Source organism: Vitis riparia, chromosome 19 (assembly GCF_004353265.1).
Source record: "Vitis riparia cultivar Riparia Gloire de Montpellier isolate 1030 chromosome 19, EGFV_Vit.rip_1.0, whole genome shotgun sequence".
In the NCBI taxonomy this organism is placed as follows: domain Eukaryota; kingdom Viridiplantae; phylum Streptophyta; class Magnoliopsida; order Vitales; family Vitaceae; genus Vitis; species Vitis riparia.
The window spans coordinates 1,438,427-1,457,975 of NC_048449.1; the positions used below are offsets into that span (position 1 = coordinate 1,438,427).

At 35.7% G+C, this 19,549-nt stretch overlaps 2 protein-coding genes and 1 pseudogene across 4 annotated transcripts; 1 reads left to right on the forward strand and 2 right to left on the reverse strand.

Annotated features, from left to right (window-relative positions):
• Nucleotides 1–949: 949 nt before the first annotated feature.
• Nucleotides 950–6,211, reverse strand: LOC117908573 (annotated as a pseudogene).
• A 653-nt stretch (nucleotides 6,212–6,864) lies between these two features.
• LOC117909629 lies at nucleotides 6,865–12,496 on the reverse strand. Of its 3 annotated transcripts, none has more exons than XM_034823713.1 (7): nucleotides 12,220–12,496; nucleotides 11,762–11,830; nucleotides 11,507–11,674; nucleotides 10,826–10,996; nucleotides 10,449–10,658; nucleotides 7,864–7,952; nucleotides 6,865–7,708 (listed from the first exon to the last, which is right to left on the reverse strand). In XM_034823713.1, exons 1-7 carry the CDS (start codon nucleotides 12,305–12,307, stop codon nucleotides 7,049–7,051), a joined length of 1,455 nt encoding a protein of 484 aa, XP_034679604.1. In that variant the 5' UTR covers nucleotides 12,308–12,496; the 3' UTR covers nucleotides 6,865–7,048. The 3 variants fall into 3 exon arrangements, with proteins under 3 accessions (XP_034679604.1, XP_034679605.1, XP_034679603.1); XM_034823714.1 differs by having other exon boundaries at nucleotides 6,865–7,705; nucleotides 11,759–11,830; XM_034823712.1 differs by having other exon boundaries at nucleotides 11,759–11,830.
• Nucleotides 12,497–14,172: 1,676 nt separating this feature from the next.
• Nucleotides 14,173–19,549, forward strand: LOC117908994 (protein transport protein Sec61 subunit alpha-like). The gene is made up of 7 exons (XM_034822880.1): nucleotides 14,173–14,277; nucleotides 15,368–15,741; nucleotides 16,090–16,317; nucleotides 16,492–16,846; nucleotides 16,931–17,058; nucleotides 17,212–17,347; nucleotides 18,793–19,549. The coding sequence occupies exons 2-7, from the start codon at nucleotides 15,398–15,400 to the stop codon at nucleotides 19,030–19,032; spliced, it is 1,431 nt and encodes a 476-aa protein (XP_034678771.1). The 5' UTR covers nucleotides 14,173–14,277; nucleotides 15,368–15,397; the 3' UTR covers nucleotides 19,033–19,549.

Below are 19,549 nucleotides of genomic sequence, written 5' to 3' on the forward strand. Positions count from 1 at the left end.
CTGCTGCAAATACCATAAAATTTTGAATTGTACTACCTTTGTTCCTCTTGTATTGAACCACAGTTTTGCTACAATCTAAGGTTTGGAGTTCGCAGTGAATGGATAGATGCTATGACGACCGAAGACGCAGACCACATATCACACAAACTATATAGATGGATGACATACCTAGAAACTCCAACTTGAGACTCGAACGTAAGACCTGTAGCCAATTAGAGCTTTGTTTTTAGAATTAATTGATTAAAAGGTATAAAATGATTGATAATTTATAAATTCATTCCCTCATGTTTGAGCTTGAAAAGCAACTCATTTTTCATATATAAATATACTTCATTATTCTGATTATTTACAACTAAGTTTTAAAAGAGAATGCTATTTTTGTGAGCACGAAAAAAGTGTGGAGGTTTAAATTTACAAATTGAAAATCAAATGACCCTTTTTTTTTTACCGTATTGGACTTGAATATGAAACTTCCCACAAACCTACCCAACCCTTTATCATTCGAGTCATACCTCAAGGGCCTAATCAATTAAAGCTTTAGAACCATTAGAGACTCGAACCCAAGACTTCCAGTCATAGAGCTTTAGAACCATTATAAACTACCAACATGACTAAAAAGTTTCTAACTGTTACGTAAATCCACAATGTAAGGCAGGGTAACAAGAAATATATACATCTCAAAATTAACTATGTACTTGGTTTTTGTAGTTTGTAAATTGCTTAGTATGTTTATAGTCTGTGAAGATAGTAGTATGATTTGTGGAGCAACAGATATTTCTACTTTTTGATCAACAACTGTATATCTTGAAAGGATTGCTCGTTCTTTTCTGTATTTGTCATAAACTGAAAGGTATATATTTGGTTTCTGACAAATAAAATGAACGTTGAACTTGGTAGAGTAAGATTTGCAGGCCAAATAAGTCCATTTTCTAACCTGAAGACCAATAGCTTAACTCAACTATGCTGCATGTCACCACAATATTCATGGTAAATTATGAGGATAATAATTCATTCAAGTTTAAACCCGAAAAACCAAAAAAAAAGAAAGAAAAAAATTCGATACAATTAAAACACTGGCCTCACTTCCATTTCTATTTGGGTTTCCCAATCATTTTAGGGCTTATACCATTGTGGGAATGCCAGCACTTCATTTACATTTCCACCAAAGCTTAATAGCTGTAGAAGTTCTTCTCAATTGCCCTTTTCATGGGAGCACAAATGATCACTTGAAAGCGAAACTCGGGTTATTAAAGGACTGAGTTCAGAAAATAAAAACAACTAATAACACCACCTATTACTAGACCACCAAGAAGCAAATCAAAGAACAAATAACTCTTGAAAAAAAAAACTAAGATGTTTCAGAAGAACCACCAAATAGTTTTTGCTTTCTGGTTTGTTATGAAAATCCAGCAACATAAGACAAGTCAGAGGAGATCCAGATGGAATGGCATCAAAGGGAACCCTACCTTATGATTGATTTGGAGGAGAATGAGAGAATTGATGTACAAGATTTACATTCAATCTTGTGCATGGGATGGTGCTGTTTACCCTCTCGGTTTTCAACCGTCTCGAATCAAGTTGGTTGGCTCACTCAAAACATAATGGGGTAGTTCATATTTTGCACCTGCAGCAAGGTTTTGTATGGCATTGTTGATGGAGTTTTAGGGCAGAGAGAAATGAAAATAGAGTACTTTTATATTGAAAAACTACGGGAAATACTTGCCACAGAAACAGGAAGGAATGCAAATGGATAGGTACCTCTTTCATCATAGCAAATTGTCAAATCGGCACTTTGAACAATGACCCTGCGCTGTCCACAATTGCTTGTGCAAGGGTTAGATCAGCTTCAGCAGCAGCTCGAAGTGCATCCCAGATCTCTAGAGTTGAGGAAAATGATATTAATATTTTTGATCTTGTAATACTAACAAGAGACAATGACAAGATAAAATCAAGTTCTCCAGTTAAAGAAGTAGCAAGTGACATAGTAATATAAGCATGATTCAGCTAAACCAACATGAATATGTGAAACCCCTCATGAAAGGTATGTCAAGCATATTTCTGGGAAAGTAATCTACTTTTAATGAAAATTAGTCTCACTAGATCTAAAATGAGGCTTAGATTCACACACAAAATTATGTGTGAGAAGATCACACAACAGGATGGCTATTGAAGCCGAGCTCTTAGAACTTCAGGAGGGCTGGTCCTAGCATTTAGATGTGAGCATTAGAAGCCTTCAAATTGAAGGGGATCTTGGCGGTTATTTTCTTTCTTCTGGGAAGGAAGGTCCTTGGACGCTCTCCCACTAGCTGAGGAGGATAGTCCTTGAAGGAGATTTTCTTCCACATGAGGAATTTGTGGTTTTATTCACTCTGGTTCAGTTTTCAGCCTATGAGCTTAGTTTGTCTTTGTAGATGGTTCGTCTGTGTCTTATCAATACAATTTCTTGTTTCTTATCAAAAGAAGATAAAAAGAAAAATTACAATGACATCGCCTCTGTCTATAAAAGGAATGGAGATGATTCCATCTCTTTCTAAACTAGAGTGCAGACAAGGACTCCAAAAATATGAGAAAACAAAGAAGTGGGAAGCAAAAAGTGTTGACAAGAAAGAGAATAGCACACACAAGAACACATAAGAAAATGTGCTAAAGCCTGAAGAAGCATATAAGCAAGAGTCATGTGAGCTAATAGGTCCTAAGGAATACCTCTACACTTTATGTAATTTTAGAATTTTTTTATAAGCTCGATTCCAGAAGATTAGAAACCAAGCTTCCCAATAATAAAACAAGAAATAACACTGGAAGCAAAATCCTGAGACTGTGAAAGAACAATTGCAAAATTTTAGGAAACAAAAAACTTAAACCAAGGGACTGAACAATATAAAACATTCAGCATCTTACTCTAACACAGTTTAGAATGAATTTTCTTTCTTGAAGTGAACCAGCTTGGAGCTTGGTGCTGCTATTGCCCATTGTTGGTTAAAAGTACAAATAGCCACCTAATCTGTCTTAAATGGGTTACCATTTAAAATTATGAACATTGACTAGAGAAGTCATAAATATGTTTTAGATATTAAAAATGGGAAATATCTGTGCGTGTGCGTGTGGAAAAAAAAAACCCTAATCAAAACAGATAACGGAGGTTACCACACATGAGAGAGCAAATCAGGACCAGAACTTTGCTTCTTTTGTATTGGTAGGTAATATTTTTTACCATACATCACCCTACAAGGCTCATTAACCATTCACTCTTAAGGGTATGCATTAAGCAAAAATATCATTTCCTGATTCATAAAAAATCCAACCCCAAAAAAACAAGAAACAAAAGGAAGAAAATTACAGGATTAATTCAAGGAAAAGAAAAAAATCCTTGCCTCTTGCAAGTTAAATGAACAATGAGCAATCACAAAAGGAAAAAACATCAAAAAGTAATCAAAGTTAAGTAAACAATCAATAGAAGTCAACCTACAATTTAATTTAGAAAGCAATCAATGTCAAGGGAAAATTACAGGATAAATTCAAGAGAATCTCCACCATGTCAAAATAATAGGATATAGTGTTTTATCAATTGATTGTACTACAGTCCACGTCAAGAAAATTGCTCTTGTTTAGAAGTAAGATTATCATTACTCTTTTTTTTGATAGGAAGATTATCATTACTCTTGCAATTCAATCATCAATATAACTGCACTTTAACATGTGGAGTCAATCACAAAAACTCTGGTGAACCCTCCTCCAGTTGGCCCCTCAAGGTGATAAAAGCAATCACAAAAGATTTGAGCCTGGTTTATTGAGCTCAATCCACAGATTCTGTAGGGGTTTCTCCTTTACAACTAATTATGCTACATGAAAGTAGTTTCCTGATGTTGAATCTGTAATATTGAGGAGAAAAATCCATGCATGAATCATGACATGGCGATTTTACGGGATTTGTTCAACAGTGTTGACCTTGAAGTGGTTTACACATAAATCAGCACCGATTTGTTTGAATCACTTTTGCCTAAAAATGAGAAAGTTGCTTCATCTTTTTCAACAAAGATTGTTTATCTTTGTTTTCACATACATAAATATGATGGAAATATCTTCATGCTCAAATTTATGCTAGGTATGCCAAAAATCAATGAACACCCAATACATTTTGGTGCCAATCATTAGTCATTACACATTCCTAGGGACACTACCTTTCTGGCCACCATAGTGAGGAGCCGTGTCCCAAAATTCATCACGCATCTGCATGAGCTGAGTTTTTGTAAGCGGTTGAGGATTCTTCCAAGGCTTTGGCTTCCGTATCTTCTTTACAGTCCCTGTGATAATCAATAAATAGCAACTGTTATATTAGCAAATCATCAGGATTATATAACTTAAATATATCAGTATATTAGTCAGGATTGTCAATCTGATAGTACTGCTCATCTAGCGATCTCTGAAATTTCAGGTAAAACAAGGGCACTAGGTATTTGATAGCATAGGTTCCATAGGATCTCATGTCGCGTAATGACTAAATGATGAAAAGAATATTTTTGCAAATCATCAGGATTATATAACTTAAATATATCAGTATATTAGTCAGGATTGTCAATCTGATAGTACTGCTTGTCTAGTGATCAAAGAAATTTCAGGTAAAACAAGGGCACTAGGTATTTGATAGCATAGGTTCCATAGGATCTAATGTCATGTGATGACTAAATGATGAAAAGAATATTTTTTAGATAGGTACACATCTATTTTAACCTTGGATCAAACTGAAATCTCCCATATCCCCATCCCAGCACCTCCCACCTAAACTAGGCACTGGGGGCTGGACCATGAATAGAATATAATGGAAAGGAATCTTGTCTTACACTGCCCCTTTTTTCCTCAACACTTTTGCAATCCTGGGTATTCATTGATTGTTATTTCATGGAAGGAAATAAATAGTCTGCATAACATGAAAAGAACCACCAATTTTTCTACAGAAGATAAGGGAAATCCCATGTTGATGGTTGAAACCCAATTTATAAGAAGAATTTATTTTATCAAAATTTTTAAACAGTAAGAAAAGTTTCACAATTTACAAAAATGGTGCACATGAGTCCTTGCTCAGGTGGCAAGAGTTTAGGGCGGGGATGGGGAGACTCCATTTGTTTGATTTCATATAACAAAAATTAACGAAAAAAGGAGCTACCTAAAATTTACGAAAATGGAGTGCAAAAAATCACAGGGTTAAAACTCCATCTTATAGCACTCTCCCACCCATGAATGAAGGGTTACATGTTTGAGTTCTGGACATGCCTGATGGACTGTCCTTGAGGAATGTTCAAGTATCATGGTTTTCTGCGGTTAAACAATTGGGAACATTCTATGGTGGACTATTCCTTTTCCAAGCTAACATGTCAGATTTTGGCCCACCGAACAATACTGAAAAAGAAAAAAACATAAAGAACTAAATACTAAATTTACAATTTGTTTGCCAAAATAAACTGGTCTTAGATACAGAATCTTGACATTGATCAACCTGGAAACAATTAATCAAAAGACATCTAAACTACAGCAGACTAAATCCCACATCCACAGTTCTATGAGCATAATGGATTCATTCATTTGATTGCTTTTGATTTGCGAACTCACAGCCCTTTTCTTTCCCGCTCAGATCTTTAGCCACTAAATTTACAGCCAAATTTGGACAACCGAGATTTTTAAAAAAAATTAATTACTAAGTCTAACTTTCAAGCAATTGTGTCATTCACTCGATGCTGGAGTTCATCAATCCAATCAAAATTTTCATCATTCTAAAAATCAGAATCTTGAAATAGCAAAGTTGCTAAGCAAATTCATAAAACAGAATGACAATCGAATCAAGAAAATCAAAACCTAATCCCCTGTCTGCTTGCTGATAACAACAGAAAATCAGCCACCGCGTTTCCTCGAAAACCAAAAAAAAAAACGAATTATTCTTCAAAGTTTTCCTATTATTTTTCTTTCCTTTTCCATTCTTTTCTCAGAAACCAAACGAAAAAAATCGAAAGAGAGAGCGCGAGGCCAATGATAAACCTCACCATCTCCTTTGGTCTGTGACGATCCAGCACAACCCATTCTGGTTCCTCTACGCAATCGAAGTAACGGACATTGAAGCTCCCGTGAAGGTTTTTAGAGACTCCGGCGAGGGTTCCGGCCAGTTCCCGGAGGTCAAAAGCGGTATGGTCAGCAGTGGATGTTGGCTTTCATCTTCTCTGTTCCGCGTTTTGAGTCTTCTTATTTCGGTTCACCCAATCATTTTCCGCCACGTCAGAACTAAAAAAGTTTCGCTACAACCTATTACGGTACTACCTACTATTCTCATTATCCATTAGATTTATTTCTTAAAAATAATTTCCAGTTTAAGTATTTTGTTTTATTTTCCTTTTTTTCCAATTAATTTAATAATATATAAAAAAATTTAAAATATGTAATTAAGTGAAAAATAATAATTAAAAAAAAAACATAAAAAATAATAAATTCACTCTAGCCTATACCACTTGAATAATAGAAATGACTAACATTAAAATCCTTCTGCCAATTTGAAAACAATTCTTAAAAATAATTTTTTAATTTAAAAATCATGTTTAACAAATTTTTAATAAAAAAATATATATATTTTTAAAAGTTTCTTAAAAAAAAATAAAAATAAAATAAATAAATAAAAAGGAAGAATGCTATAATATTTAATGATAATATGAAAAATTATTTTTCATATTTGAGTTTCTGAACAATATTCTGCTTCCGACAACATTCTGACACGACAAGAATTATTTCAAAAACAAAATGTTTTCGAGAACTGTTTTTCAAAACATGGCTGAGTAGCTCATCATCTCCACCACTACAAGAAGTGGGTGATTCTACATGCTCATATACCTGCACAATGAGTTTCTTTCATTACTATGCTTCTTCAACAAATGGTTCAAAGATTGTCAATCCTGCTCAAGAGGGGGCCTTTGCTCAGAAGACAGACGCTCAAAACAACCGATCCGGTTAACGAAATAGTACAAATCTAAAAGGTAGAAAAAACAAGATGAATTTGACGGCTGCAATCTAATCAAAACCGAAACGAATCGTCGGATCCATACTTGCTTCTGATGTTGTAATGGTCGAACTTTGGATCATCATAGTCCACTGCCTTGATCTCTACCGGTTTTGGCTCGGTCCCAACTGCTCCAAACATCTCTCCACTTTTATCCCGTTGTCGATGCCTGCTTCTTTCTTTCTGGCTCTTGGACCTGACTTGGGTGTAGGGAGGAGGAACCTCACCTGAATGATAGAATTCTGCATATTCTTGTCGTTTTGAAGATCGGTGCTTGCTTGACAATGAAGGGTCCTTAAAGCTGTATGATTTGATCTTGGGAGGCTTCATTTCTGAATATTTTTCGCTTGTGTTTGGAGTATGTGCTTGTCTGGTTTCGGAAAGAGGAGGGGGGGCTCTCTGCTTCTGAGCTAATGGGGGATCGGCTTCGTCTTCAGGCATTATGAGATGATCTTTTAATGGAGTGAGGCCTTTCCTGGCTCGGGTGGGCATGAAGCGAGAAGGGATGAAGTAAAGTAATATGCCAGTCAGTGCTTCGAGCGTGAGCTTGGACAGATCAATTATGAGCTGCCCGAAGGAAGGCCATCCTGCATCTGGTTCCTCTTTTATGCTCTCCACAATGGGAGTTGGTTTCTCCTTGATCAGTTGGTCTTCGAATTCACTCTCTGAGTGCTGCTGGAAATTCGCAAACAGACTTAGCCAACAATGCAAGAAAGTAGAAAATCAAAGAATCTTACAACTATTTCTGGTTGCCATTGTTCTAAGATTTCCAGATTTTCTTATCGTTCTTCCATCAAATGAATCATAAGTGAATAAAGCAATAGTGTTACCGTCTTTGAGAAAGCGGAAGGCCCAAATCCTTTCTGAAGCAAGCATGAAGCATACCCTACCATGACAGCACCAATAACCATAAAAATATCTGCCAAAATAACCGACAAAACAAGTCAGACTGGGTTTATTCCTCTGATCAATCGTGTTATTCTAGCGTCGCAAAGTAACAGACAGCAAAGAGCATCACTGAAAGTGAATCATTGCACAAGCCATCATACGAACACATTAGTCAACAAACTTAAAATGGACATGCCATTTTCATTGAAGAACCTCAGTTACAACTAGAGTAAATCATTAACTATTAGCTATTAACTATTCTGAATTCAGAATTTCCGCTCAAACACAATAAGGCATATGTCTGGACAAGGTCATCTTCGGTTGTCTGATATTTGGCATCCCAAATGCCCTTAGGCACCATAGGATTGTTCAAGTTTCATATCAAGATAGATTGCCACAATGGACATTGGCACATGATAATGACATTTCTACTCACCAATAGCCACAGATGCATGGCATTAATCAAAAGAACACACGATCCATGAGATCCCATATTGTGTACGGGGAAAAGTGTCTAATACTTCATATATAGTGGGCTCCTCTTAATTGTGTAAACATGTTTAAACCAGTGATAGCCTTGGCACAGTGTAATCATATGTCACCCACATCAGCTGGGGGGTTCTGTCCACCTCGACTGGCAATCCCATGTCACCCTACACTGGCTAGAGAGAGAAGTTTCTTACACTAATATATGGCAGACTTCTCTTAATGCCATGTAATGGGAGGAAACCATGGCCTGTGTTACACCCAGAATGAAGCATCTGGATTTCTACTGTCAAGGTTTTAGGTTCTGGAGCATGCCGTTCTCAGTATTCCATTTTCCTCACAATAATAGTGATTGCGACGTCGCCATTTTGAATGATAATATGCTTTAAATCAGCATATACTATGAAACACAGACTGGAGACCCAGTGCAGGTCTTGTTCTGGGAGAGGTGGACCAGTGATATAAACAAGAAGGAACGTTTTTGCACGAAGTGGACGCATTCATCAAAACAAGACTTCTTATTGCTGACTTTATTTATTTAACTAGAAACTTGGTAGTTATCATAACTTAGCTCCACATTCAAGATTATGAGTTTAGTCATGCATTCATGACTTGTTGATAGAGATCAATGTTGGCATAAATGCTTATGCATGTTAAAATAGTTGCTCTCTTTAATTCTCACTCATTCTTTTCCACAAGCTTCCGATTCCTACCACCAGTAATGTCCCTAATGGAATCAGGAAGCACCTACAGCACATTGAATAGAAAATTTAAGCTTCTACCTTGTCTTCTCAATCCTGACCACCACCATCTCATAAAGCAGGACTGCCTCCAATTATTCCCAATCCTGAAAATTACAAACAAAAACAAGAAACTAACGAGCCACACTTCTTATTCCCATCAAGGTGTACTTAGTGAATGCTATGCTGAGCAAATTTGGGAAATGATACTTCAAGGGGCTGACCCATTTAAAGTATCAACCTGAAATCTAACTCTCCTGCAACATAATCCCTGAGAGGGAAACTCAGCAGGTTGATCTGCCCACCCCATCCTAATACTCTTCCATAGCCCTCTCCCATCAGGATCTCTCACCTTGCGACACCAAGCACTCACCTCCTTGGACCTGCCTGCCATGACCTTTTTCCACTGATTCTCTCTCTTCCCCAAAAATCTCAATAGCCACTTATCTAGGGAGCCTTATCGAGCATAATTAAGCTCCTCACACCAAGAACCCATCCTCCTCCCTCTCTCTCTCTCTCTCTCTCTCTCTCTCTCTGGGAGAAGAAACTGTCTTCCAACTGAAAAAAGTGCATCTTTCTTTACCCTTACTAAACCGCTCCATATGGAAAGTCCCTTACAGCTTTTCCAACATATTTTCAAACTGAAATTAGGACAAAAGAAGACAATGATATAAAAAATACACTGTGAAGGTTGACAATTCCTTGAACAGGTAAGAGGCACTATTAAAATGTATGGATCCACATACACTCTACATGACTAAGCTAATTCCATTGTCATACCAGCCATACTGATAACCCAGAGAGTTTTAATTTCTTAGCTGTTTCAATATATTTCCTGATTGCCTATCAAAAAACCAGAGCAAAAACTTCCATGAAAAAACCCTCACTTACCAACTTCTTGCCATTTTTTATAAAAGAAATCTAAAATTTCTTACCACTCTATGCTTTGTTTCTCTTTTGAGTTTTTTATCATAAAATTTTCAACAATTTTTCACAGGAATCTGTTAATGAAATTATTAAAATTTTTAGACTCAATACAATCTAATGAAAAAAAAAAAATGAATGATAGATTGGTTGTCAAAACATTAATAATAAGGTTATGCAATTATAATAACTCTTCAAGAGTTATGATAAATCTATTGAATATCAATATCTAAGTTTATCTATTATTAAGTCAAATTTTTGTTTAATTTATCAAAGAGTGCCCCCAAGAATAAATTTCTGCCTCCACCACTGGCTACTTCCATTCTCAGAGAATCATATACTTGAACTTGAAAAAACATAAGACATCAAGTCCAAACCTGTGGCAGAAATAGAACTGTTCTGGTAATCACAATCCTCCTGGTTGAGAGAGATTTGCCGAAGTGCAGCATTTCCTCTGTCAACAACTAATAAAGAACAGGTAGGCCGAACATACACTACATCAAAATCACTTGAGAACTTTGCATCCTCACTGGGTCCATCTCTGTACCCTGCAACATTTGATTTCCCACCTGCAATTGTTGTCACACCTACAATTTTCCAAAACAGATTTTGTTCAGAGTTTAGGTAGTTTATATATTAGCCAGAGAAATTTTACTTTGGATTATTTCCAGCATCAGCAGACCAAGGTTTAACAACTGAAACAGAATCTAAAATCTAGATAAGTATTACTTTGAAAGAACACCAATTGACAGACCTGAATCTCCTATCTTTCTGATGGCCAGATTTGAGGTGTCAGCAACATACACGTTCCCTTTATCATCCATAGTTACACCTTTGGGGCCATTAAAACGGGCATCACTAGGTTTTCCATCAACATGTCCCGTGTGACCCTGAAATGAACCAGCAACCAATCTCGCTCTACTATCTGTAACAAGATAAATATAAATATACCACAAAGAGAAATTGCTGAATTTACATATGAACACCAAATTAGTTCCCTCAATACACAGTGCAAAAAATTTAAATTCGCCCAACAAAGACCAATGTCTTTGCCAAGAAAAACTGAGTAAAACCAAATAAAAAGAACTTTAAGTCTTATGTTTTACATTTTTGGCTTCTAATAAATGGAAAAGTCACATAAACTAAGCCAAATAGTTGAATGAAACTTGGTTAAGGTTGTTTCTTGCGTCCAAAATACCAGAACACCACAGTTCAAAACTCTCGTTTCTGTTCATTTCTTAGCTTTCCTCGATGTACAAATGGAGCATACAGGGATAAAGAAATCATAATTCCAAGATTTCGAGTTCAGCACACAAACCCAATTGCTCAGTTAAGTTAGGGAAAAACAAGAACTGTGGATTGTCAACTTCCAAATGTCAAAAGAAACCAAAATCAAGCAATTTAGCATGGGAAAAAGGTGATAACAAAAGCATACATTGTGACAATGGAGGAGTAATCCGAACGATGTTATTCTTAACTGCATCGACAGCAAAGAGTTCACCGTCCTCAGACACCCGGATTGAGTGAGGAACAACCCCAAGCTCATTTCCTTCCACAACAGTTTCAACCAAGTACCCATCTTCAAATTGAAGAACATGCCCATCTGTAAAAATTACAACACACGCAATAATTATAGTCCTCAATTCCTCATTTATTGATAAAATAAAAACAGGAATAATTTACAAACTACCTGAATGGGGTGCTTTGGAGGAAGACCTAGTCCATTTGAGAAGAGAGGAAAAGTGCCTTACAAAGGGTCCTGAGTTGTCATTGTTCAAAACACAAGACAAGTGAACAAATAAATGAAATCAGTCAGACTCGTTAAGCAAACAGATCAAAATAACACACAAACAATCAGAACCATTCAAACTCGTTAACCAAACAGATCAAACAGCATCCTAACTTAGCAGAATAATTAAGCAGTCTTATTCCCAACAAAATCAGTGAACAAATACAAGAAAATGAGCATGCCCATTAACCAAACAGATCAAAAGAACCCAAAATTTTACACACGAACTTAGCAGAATGATTAAGCATATCCTTATTCCCAACAAAGTGGGTAAGTAAAAACCGCCCCAAAAAAAAGCATACCCATTACCAATCAGATCAAAAGAACCCAAAATTTTATCTAGATTGAGAGGTACTGACCTAAAGGAGGGGCAGCCTGAGCCCGAAATTGAAGGGAAAAAGTGAAAACAAGCGTTAAGATAATGAGAAAAAGAAGGGATTTTTTCATGGCTCTCAGAACAACCACCAAACCTAAGCTTCAGAAAGAGACTGTAGCAGAGCCCCGGACTGGACTTTCAAGATGATTTCATCCCTGCAGAGACATCTTGGATTGGGGTTTTCAAGTTATGGCACTGTGCTCTGCTCTCACCACTTCTGTGTCTTTTGCTCATTGAGCTTTTTTTCCGCTGTTGCCCGTATGCTAAAATGACAGCTTGTCCGTGACAACCAAAACAGATCACTTTAAGATCGTTGTTTTAGAAGAAAATAATTAACTCAGTGAATCCTATGGTTTTTATTTATCACAACCATCAGCGTGCATGTGACGCTAGCTTGTTTAAGCATATAGAAAGTGCGTTTTTCCATGAGCGAGGGAAAATCAGCGGAGAAAGAAGTGCCTTTCACTGTTGGTAAAAGCACTTTTTCTAAAGCGGGACCCTTTTTTTGTTTTTTCCTTTTTCTTTTTTCTTTTTCTCCTCTTTTTCTCGTTTTTTCTTTTTTTCTTCTTTCTGTCTCGATTCCTCCGTGAAACTTCTATCAGCATATTAGACTGTTCATTAATTTTTAGAAGAAAAAGAAAAATAATTTTCCAAAGTTTCAAAGTTTTTTTTTTTCCTCTTTTATCTTTTTATTTATTTATTTATTTATTAAAACAGCTCATCAAGATTATTATTGAATCTAAATAATATAAGATAAAATCTTATTGTCATATTTCATTACATAGATATGTATAGATCTTTATTTTGGGATCATCAAAATATATTATTTTTTTACTGGTTTTTATGGGATTTTTTTAATAAACAAATGAAGACAACAAAAAACATACCGTAAATGATCGAAAAATAAATGAACAAATAAAAATATAAAATATGATATGTATATCTTAGGACATTTTATTTATTAAGATAAAATATCCTTGGTTTAATGGATATATTATATTGTGCTTATATTTAATTCATAAAGAAATAATAATATAATAAAAAATATATTATATTTTGTTATTCGAAACTTGTGTAAAAAAAAATTATATTACATTTAAATATTTAACGTTAACAAAGTTTAATATCTTTTGTATTATACAGAAATTGTTTTATAATTTAAAATGTAATGAGTAATTTATTTATTTATTTATTTTTAATTAGTGTGCATAATCATCACTCAAAATTTTAAATAAAAATATTATTTTATTTTATTTAATATACAGAAATAATTTGTGTATATTAAGAAATACATATATTAGTATTATTTCACAATATATTAAATCACTTACCATTGCCATTTTCAAAAGTAATCACTTGCAATAAATCTCTACACTTTTTAAAATTATTTTCAAAACTCTGTCAAATATGACATTCACTTGGTAATTATTCTATATATATATTTGTTTTAAATACATTATAAAACAATCTATTTAGTTTAATATGAATACATATTTTATTTTATTTTTTAAAAACATAAAATAATAATAACTTTTATATAAAATGTAATAATTATTTGGCATTTCCCTTAATAAATATAACGATTTTTAAAATTTATTTTAAAAATATTAGGATATTAAAAAATTTTACTATCTTTAATTTTAAAAACTTTTAAAATAAATTTTAAAAGAGATAAGGTAACTTCATATTTTTTATATAAAAATTAATATTATTTTCCATTGTAAAAAATTAAAAATGGGAAAACGGGCAGCGTACACAAAAGAGAACCTCGGGCTGGGCTTTGGGCGGACCTGGTCCAAAGCGGACAGTCCAAACCAAAGCATTAAAATGAGGTCAACTCAAATCATCCGTCCACGTCAATCCTTCTCACACGTGTCAAAGTATCATTGGTCTTCCTCTCGTGGCAGCTGCCCATCTATACAAAGAGAGAAGCGCAGAGAAACGAAACCCTCGTTTCAGATCTACGTTCGGCCTCTGAAATATCTCTCTCGAGAGGACTCGATCTCCTCAAAGTCGGATCTCCACGGTTCTCTCCGACAGGGTAGGGTCCGATTCTCATCTCAATTTCTGTTCACCGCCTTCCTTTCATTCCATTTGTCTGGTTTTGTTTCGATTGTTTCTGGATCTGTAGCTCCTTTCTCTTGAGTTTTGAATTTTTGTCGATTCGTGTTTGATTGTTGTTTCCTCTGTCGTGTTTCCTGGATTTTTTTTATTGGTACGTTGTGTTGTAGATCGAGATCAGCATGTAATTTTTTGTTATTTAGTTTATTGGTTTGGGTTCTGTACGGTTACCGTGATCTGTTTGGTTGCTGAGAAAGCAGAGGAGGAAAAGGATTGGAAGTGGAGGTTTGAGTTTTGTTTGGTATTGTTTTTGGTGATGAAAGGGAGAACTGCCTTCTGTTGACCGAGAAATGGAAATTGAGGGCGTCTTTGGGTAAGGGAAATGGGAATGATTTGGAAACAGAATGAGAAGAAATGGACTTGAAGGAATTTTTTGGTAGACAAAAAAACAAGATGTTTAGATTCATTTAAGGGATGGTTTAATGAAATTAGTTTTGGAAATAGTTTGAATGCGAATTTTAATTGTCAGTTTTTTTAAAAATAAAATCCTCTATAGTTTTTATCTACTTTCAGGGCAATTTGCTGTATATTTTTACTTCCTTGATGAGAGTGCAAGGTATTTTTTTCCCTCATTTTGGATGTTGTCATGGACAATCAAGTGTTCAGTAGAAATTGTGAATTTGGGTGTCTGTAATTCCAAGTTGGTCTTGTTTTCTCTGGGTTATGACCTTGAAATTCCAATTTAAATATTGCTTTACAAAAAAAATCAAATTTAAATCTCCAATTTTGATTTGCCTTTTGATTACTTGATATGATTCTGAACTGAATATGAATTCAATGTCCTCCATGAATAAGAAAAAGCCTGTTTTTCCCTGGAATCTCAGCTTTTGTTATTCAGTATTCTTGATAGGTTTTCCATTGATTCTAATTTCTAAGTTTTATTTAAATCACCAATTTTGTCATTCAAAAAGATATTTGGGTGTTTGTTCTTTGAATGGAAGATTGCATCATCTATTATATTGCTATTGATTACTTATTTATTTCTGTTTTTGGTGAATGGCTGGGTGTAGGTTGGACCTGTTTAATTTAGGCTAAATAAGATGGGAGGAGGATTTAGGGTGCTTCATCTTGTCAGGCCATTTCTTTCGTTCCTGCCAGAAGTTCAGAGTGCTGACCGGAAAGTCCCATTTAGAGAGAAGGTTATATACACTGTGATCTCTCTCTTCATCTTTTTGGTATGCAGTCAGCTACCACTGTATGGAATACACTCCACGACAGGGGCTGATCCATTCTATTGGATGCGTGTTATTCTTGCCTCAAACCGTGGAACTGTTATGGAGTTGGGGATCACCCCAATTGTGACTTCTGGACTGGTGATGCAACTCTTGGCCGGGTCAAAGATTATTGAAGTGGACAACAATGTGCGTGAGGATCGTGCTCTCTTGTAAGTATCCTTTAGGCTAAGTTCTATTTGGGTTTTTGGTCAGATGTGATACATTTCTTGTACTATCTGTGATTTAGAGATGTTATTCTCATTGCTACATTTGTTACATAGTTGATGTTTCAACAGGTTGAAAGGACTCTAGTAGATCTGCTGTTTTTGTGCTAACTACAGCATTGTGCATGTACTCCATGTTCATGTTTATTCTGGATGATTGTGCATTTTTTGGTGTTTGCACAAATGGCAGTTTTCAGGAATAACTAAAGTAGATTTCAATTTTTTTAGGAGTTCAATTTCCTTATGTAGCCTGTTCTATATATATACAACGATCTGATTTCATCTTCCTCTCAGGAATGGTGCACAAAAGCTACTGGGCATCCTGATAGCTGTTGGTGAAGCTGTTGCATATGTTCTCTCAGGAATGTATGGCAGCGTTAGCCAACTTGGAGTTGGAAATGCCATCCTTATTATCGTTCAACTCTGTTTTGCTGGTATCATTGTGATATGTTTAGATGAACTTCTGCAGAAAGGATATGGCCTTGGCTCTGGAATTTCTCTTTTCATAGCAACTAATATCTGGTGAGCATCTGGTTCTTTTTCTGGGATTTTTTTTATTAATTTATTATTTTGAACATGGAATATTTGAAGAAGCTTTACTATCTAGCAGCCAGCGTCTGGTGAATGTGGTCTCATTTCTGGGTTGACCATTAACTCTACTGTCAAATAGTGACAATTGTTTTGATCAATTGGCAGTGAAAACATCATCTGGAAGGCTTTTAGCCCCACCACTATTAATAGCGGTCGTGGAGCTGAATTTGAAGGTGCTGTTATTGCTCTCTTCCATCTGCTAATAACTCGGACAGATAAGGTTCGAGCTCTACGGGAGGCTTTCTATCGACAGAACCTTCCAAATGTGACGAATTTGCTTGCAACAGTCTTGATCTTCCTTATTGTTATCTACTTCCAAGGGTTCCGGGTGGTTTTGCCTGTGAGGTCAAAGAATGCTCGTGGACAGCAGGGTTCATATCCTATTAAGCTGTTCTACACCTCCAACATGCCCATCATTCTACAGTCTGCTCTTGTTTCCAACCTTTACTTTATATCCCAGTTGCTGTACTTGAGCTTTAAGCTTGTATACATGAGTTGCGGTCATTTTCTTCTGGTGTTATACTAACGATTTTATTTCTTACAGTTGCTGTACAGGAGGTACAGTGGAAATTTCCTTGTAAATCTCTTGGGCAAGTGGAAGGAATCTGAATATTCGGGTGGTCAATACATCCCTGTTGGTGGTCTTGCTTATTATATAACTGCACCATCAAGGTAACATGATCATCTTTTTCTTTTGACTTTTTGTATATGGTCTATGTCATGCCTTACATTTTTTGTTTGTTGAGTTGTCAATTTGCTGTGTTTGCTTTCCCTGTGCTTAATGATGATTATACTCCATTAACACACTTTGACAATATTTTGCAGCTTGGCTGATATGGCAGCCAATCCTTTCCATGCTCTCTTCTATCTAATCTTTATGTTGGCTGCCTGTGCACTTTTCTCAAAAACTTGGATCGAAGTATCTGGATCCTCTGCCAGAGATGTGGCTAAGCAGCTCAAGGTATGAATTTTTTGGGATTATACTTCTCTTAATTTTGTCATTCCATTTCTACAATATTTTTGTGCAGTTATTGAAATGAGGGTTTTCTTTTGGGGTTCAAGGATGTTTTAACAATATGGGACTTGTTAACTTGTGTTAAAAGCAATTATCATAGTTCCTGTTTTCATGTATTTACCATGGGGGGTCAGCATCCTGTCCCGGGCTCCAGTACACATGCTCGATAGGACCAGTCTTTTTTGCTAGTGGATTTCAATTATGGGAACCATAGATACGTTGACTTGGTGATTTGCTAGGCATTGTAAATGACTAATTAGTAGTCATCTATTACTTGCCTGTATGAATGCATCATACATGATGTTTTTAATATAAATGGGTTGATTGGTTGGGTCTGAGTTATGCACTTCTGGACCTAGCCAAAATAACAAATTGGATTAGGCTGAGGTGGTACTAAATATGCCTGATCCATGTAATAGCTAACTCACAAGATATGCAATGATGATGATTTATGGTGCAATTCATAATTCACTAAAACATTGTGTCTGGTCAAAGTATTTGTTGGGAGTGGATGGTAATAATTTTATAGAGTTTATTATTTGATTTGGAGAGTTAGGCAGTTGAGGGGTCTTTATTGTTTTTTCTTCTGCTTTAGTCAAACCCAGTCTGCTGTTTATTTTTTGTCCCTGCGAAGCACATGTTAGCATACTGTCTAACTAAGATATTAGTTTTTTGGGCTCCCTGTACTATACAGTATTGCCTCCCTCTTAATCCTATAATGGGTACCCTACCTACATCTTTTTATTGGTAAATATTGTATATATATTTGGAAAATAATCTGGAATCAGGTGGTCCTCAAAATACTATAAAGAGGATCTGCAATATTATCAACTACTTGAATATTAATTATTTTTTAAGATGTTTTTAAATATTAATATATTTTATAGGTAATCAATGCTTAATTGCCTTGTGGGGTTGAAAAAAAATGTTTGCAGTGAACTGAACCCCATTTGAAAAAGAGTGAAAGAGAGGCAGAAGCAAATGATAGTTGTTTCCGGACCTTGAAAGAAGTATATAGAGAACTATTCTCTTTCAGTTCAGTTTCTTAACTTTGTGTTCTGTGTATACCTCACTTGGCAGGTTATATGCATCAGTAGTAGTGCTTCATTAAGCAATATGGTCTTAGCCATCTGGCACATTTTGTCCTGCCATTCAGTCTGTGTCTTTGAGACTGATGCTTGTATTGTCTTGGACCTTCCGTTGTCTCCCCATTTTGGTTTGATGTTGTATTAACTTACCAAACAGTTCAGCTACTGTGTCTAATTTTCATGAATCATAGAGAAACACACTATTGTACCATACGAATTTGTTTAGCAGTATGAATATATAGATTATAAGGAATATTTATTAGTTACAATTGGTGGCCATCAGAATTTTTGATGATTTTTCAGGAACAACAAATGGTGATGCCTGGGCATCGGGAGGCCAACTTGCAGAAAGAGCTAAATCGCTACATACCCACTGCTGCAGCCTTCGGGGGTATGTGTATCGGTGCATTGACTGTGCTGGCCGATTTCATGGGTGCAATTGGCTCGGGCACAGGAATTTTACTTGCAGTGACCATTATTTATCAATACTTTGAAACATTTGAGAAGGAGAGAGCCAGCGAGCTTGGCTTCTTTGGGTTCTAAGTTTTTACGTTTTTTACCTGAGGAATGATTGGTGGTGCCGAAAAGCTCTGGCAGTTTTGGTGAGCTAAAAGAGATGTAGTTAGATACACCAAGAGCTTTGAGTTTAAGATTCTAAATAGTTTGTTATTAGTTTCTGTACTGCTGCTAGAAAGTTTGATATTCGTGGATACAGAAAAGCTCATCATAGCAAACAAACATTTTCCTTTCTTTACCTCTACCTACCAAACCTCAATTACTCATATGTACTCTGCGAGATTAACATTCTTGGTTCCGTAAATCTTTTGAGGTTATCTACTGAAAACATCCAAAAGCAACTGGGAAAGTGCTGGCAAACTTAACCATCAGTTCTTAGTTGGTGCTGGCAAACTTAACTGTTTGTTCTTAGTTGGCACTGGCTTGGATTGACTGAGCTGTAGGGTAATCAGTCTTTTGTTTGCATTTTTGTTCATTTGATTCAAAGTTAGAGAATCTGTTTTGCCATGTGTTTTTCTCTTTATTGATCATTCCCCATTGTTGA

What these genes read in the sequence shown, in the direction of transcription:
- LOC117909629 (XM_034823712.1), bottom strand. Translation starts at nt 12,307, where the DNA reads ATGAAAAAATCCCTTCTTTTTCTCATTATCTTAACGCTTGTTTTCACT. An exon ending in TACTCCTCCATTGTCACAAT is followed by an intron (nt 10,997 to 11,506) that starts GTATGCTTTTGT and finishes ATCTTGTTACAG; the next exon opens with ATAGTAGAGCGAGATTGGTT. An exon ending in CTTCCGCTTTCTCAAAGACG is followed by an intron (nt 7,709 to 7,863) that starts GTAACACTATTG and finishes GCGAATTTCCAG; the next exon opens with CAGCACTCAGAGAGTGAATT.
- LOC117908994 (XM_034822880.1), top strand. Translation starts at nt 15,398, where the DNA reads ATGGGAGGAGGATTTAGGGTGCTTCATCTTGTCAGGCCATTTCTTTCG. An exon ending in TTCATAGCAACTAATATCTG is followed by an intron (nt 16,318 to 16,491) that starts GTGAGCATCTGG and finishes ATCAATTGGCAG; the next exon opens with TGAAAACATCATCTGGAAGG. An exon ending in ACCTTTACTTTATATCCCAG is followed by an intron (nt 16,847 to 16,930) that starts TTGCTGTACTTG and finishes TATTTCTTACAG; the next exon opens with TTGCTGTACAGGAGGTACAG.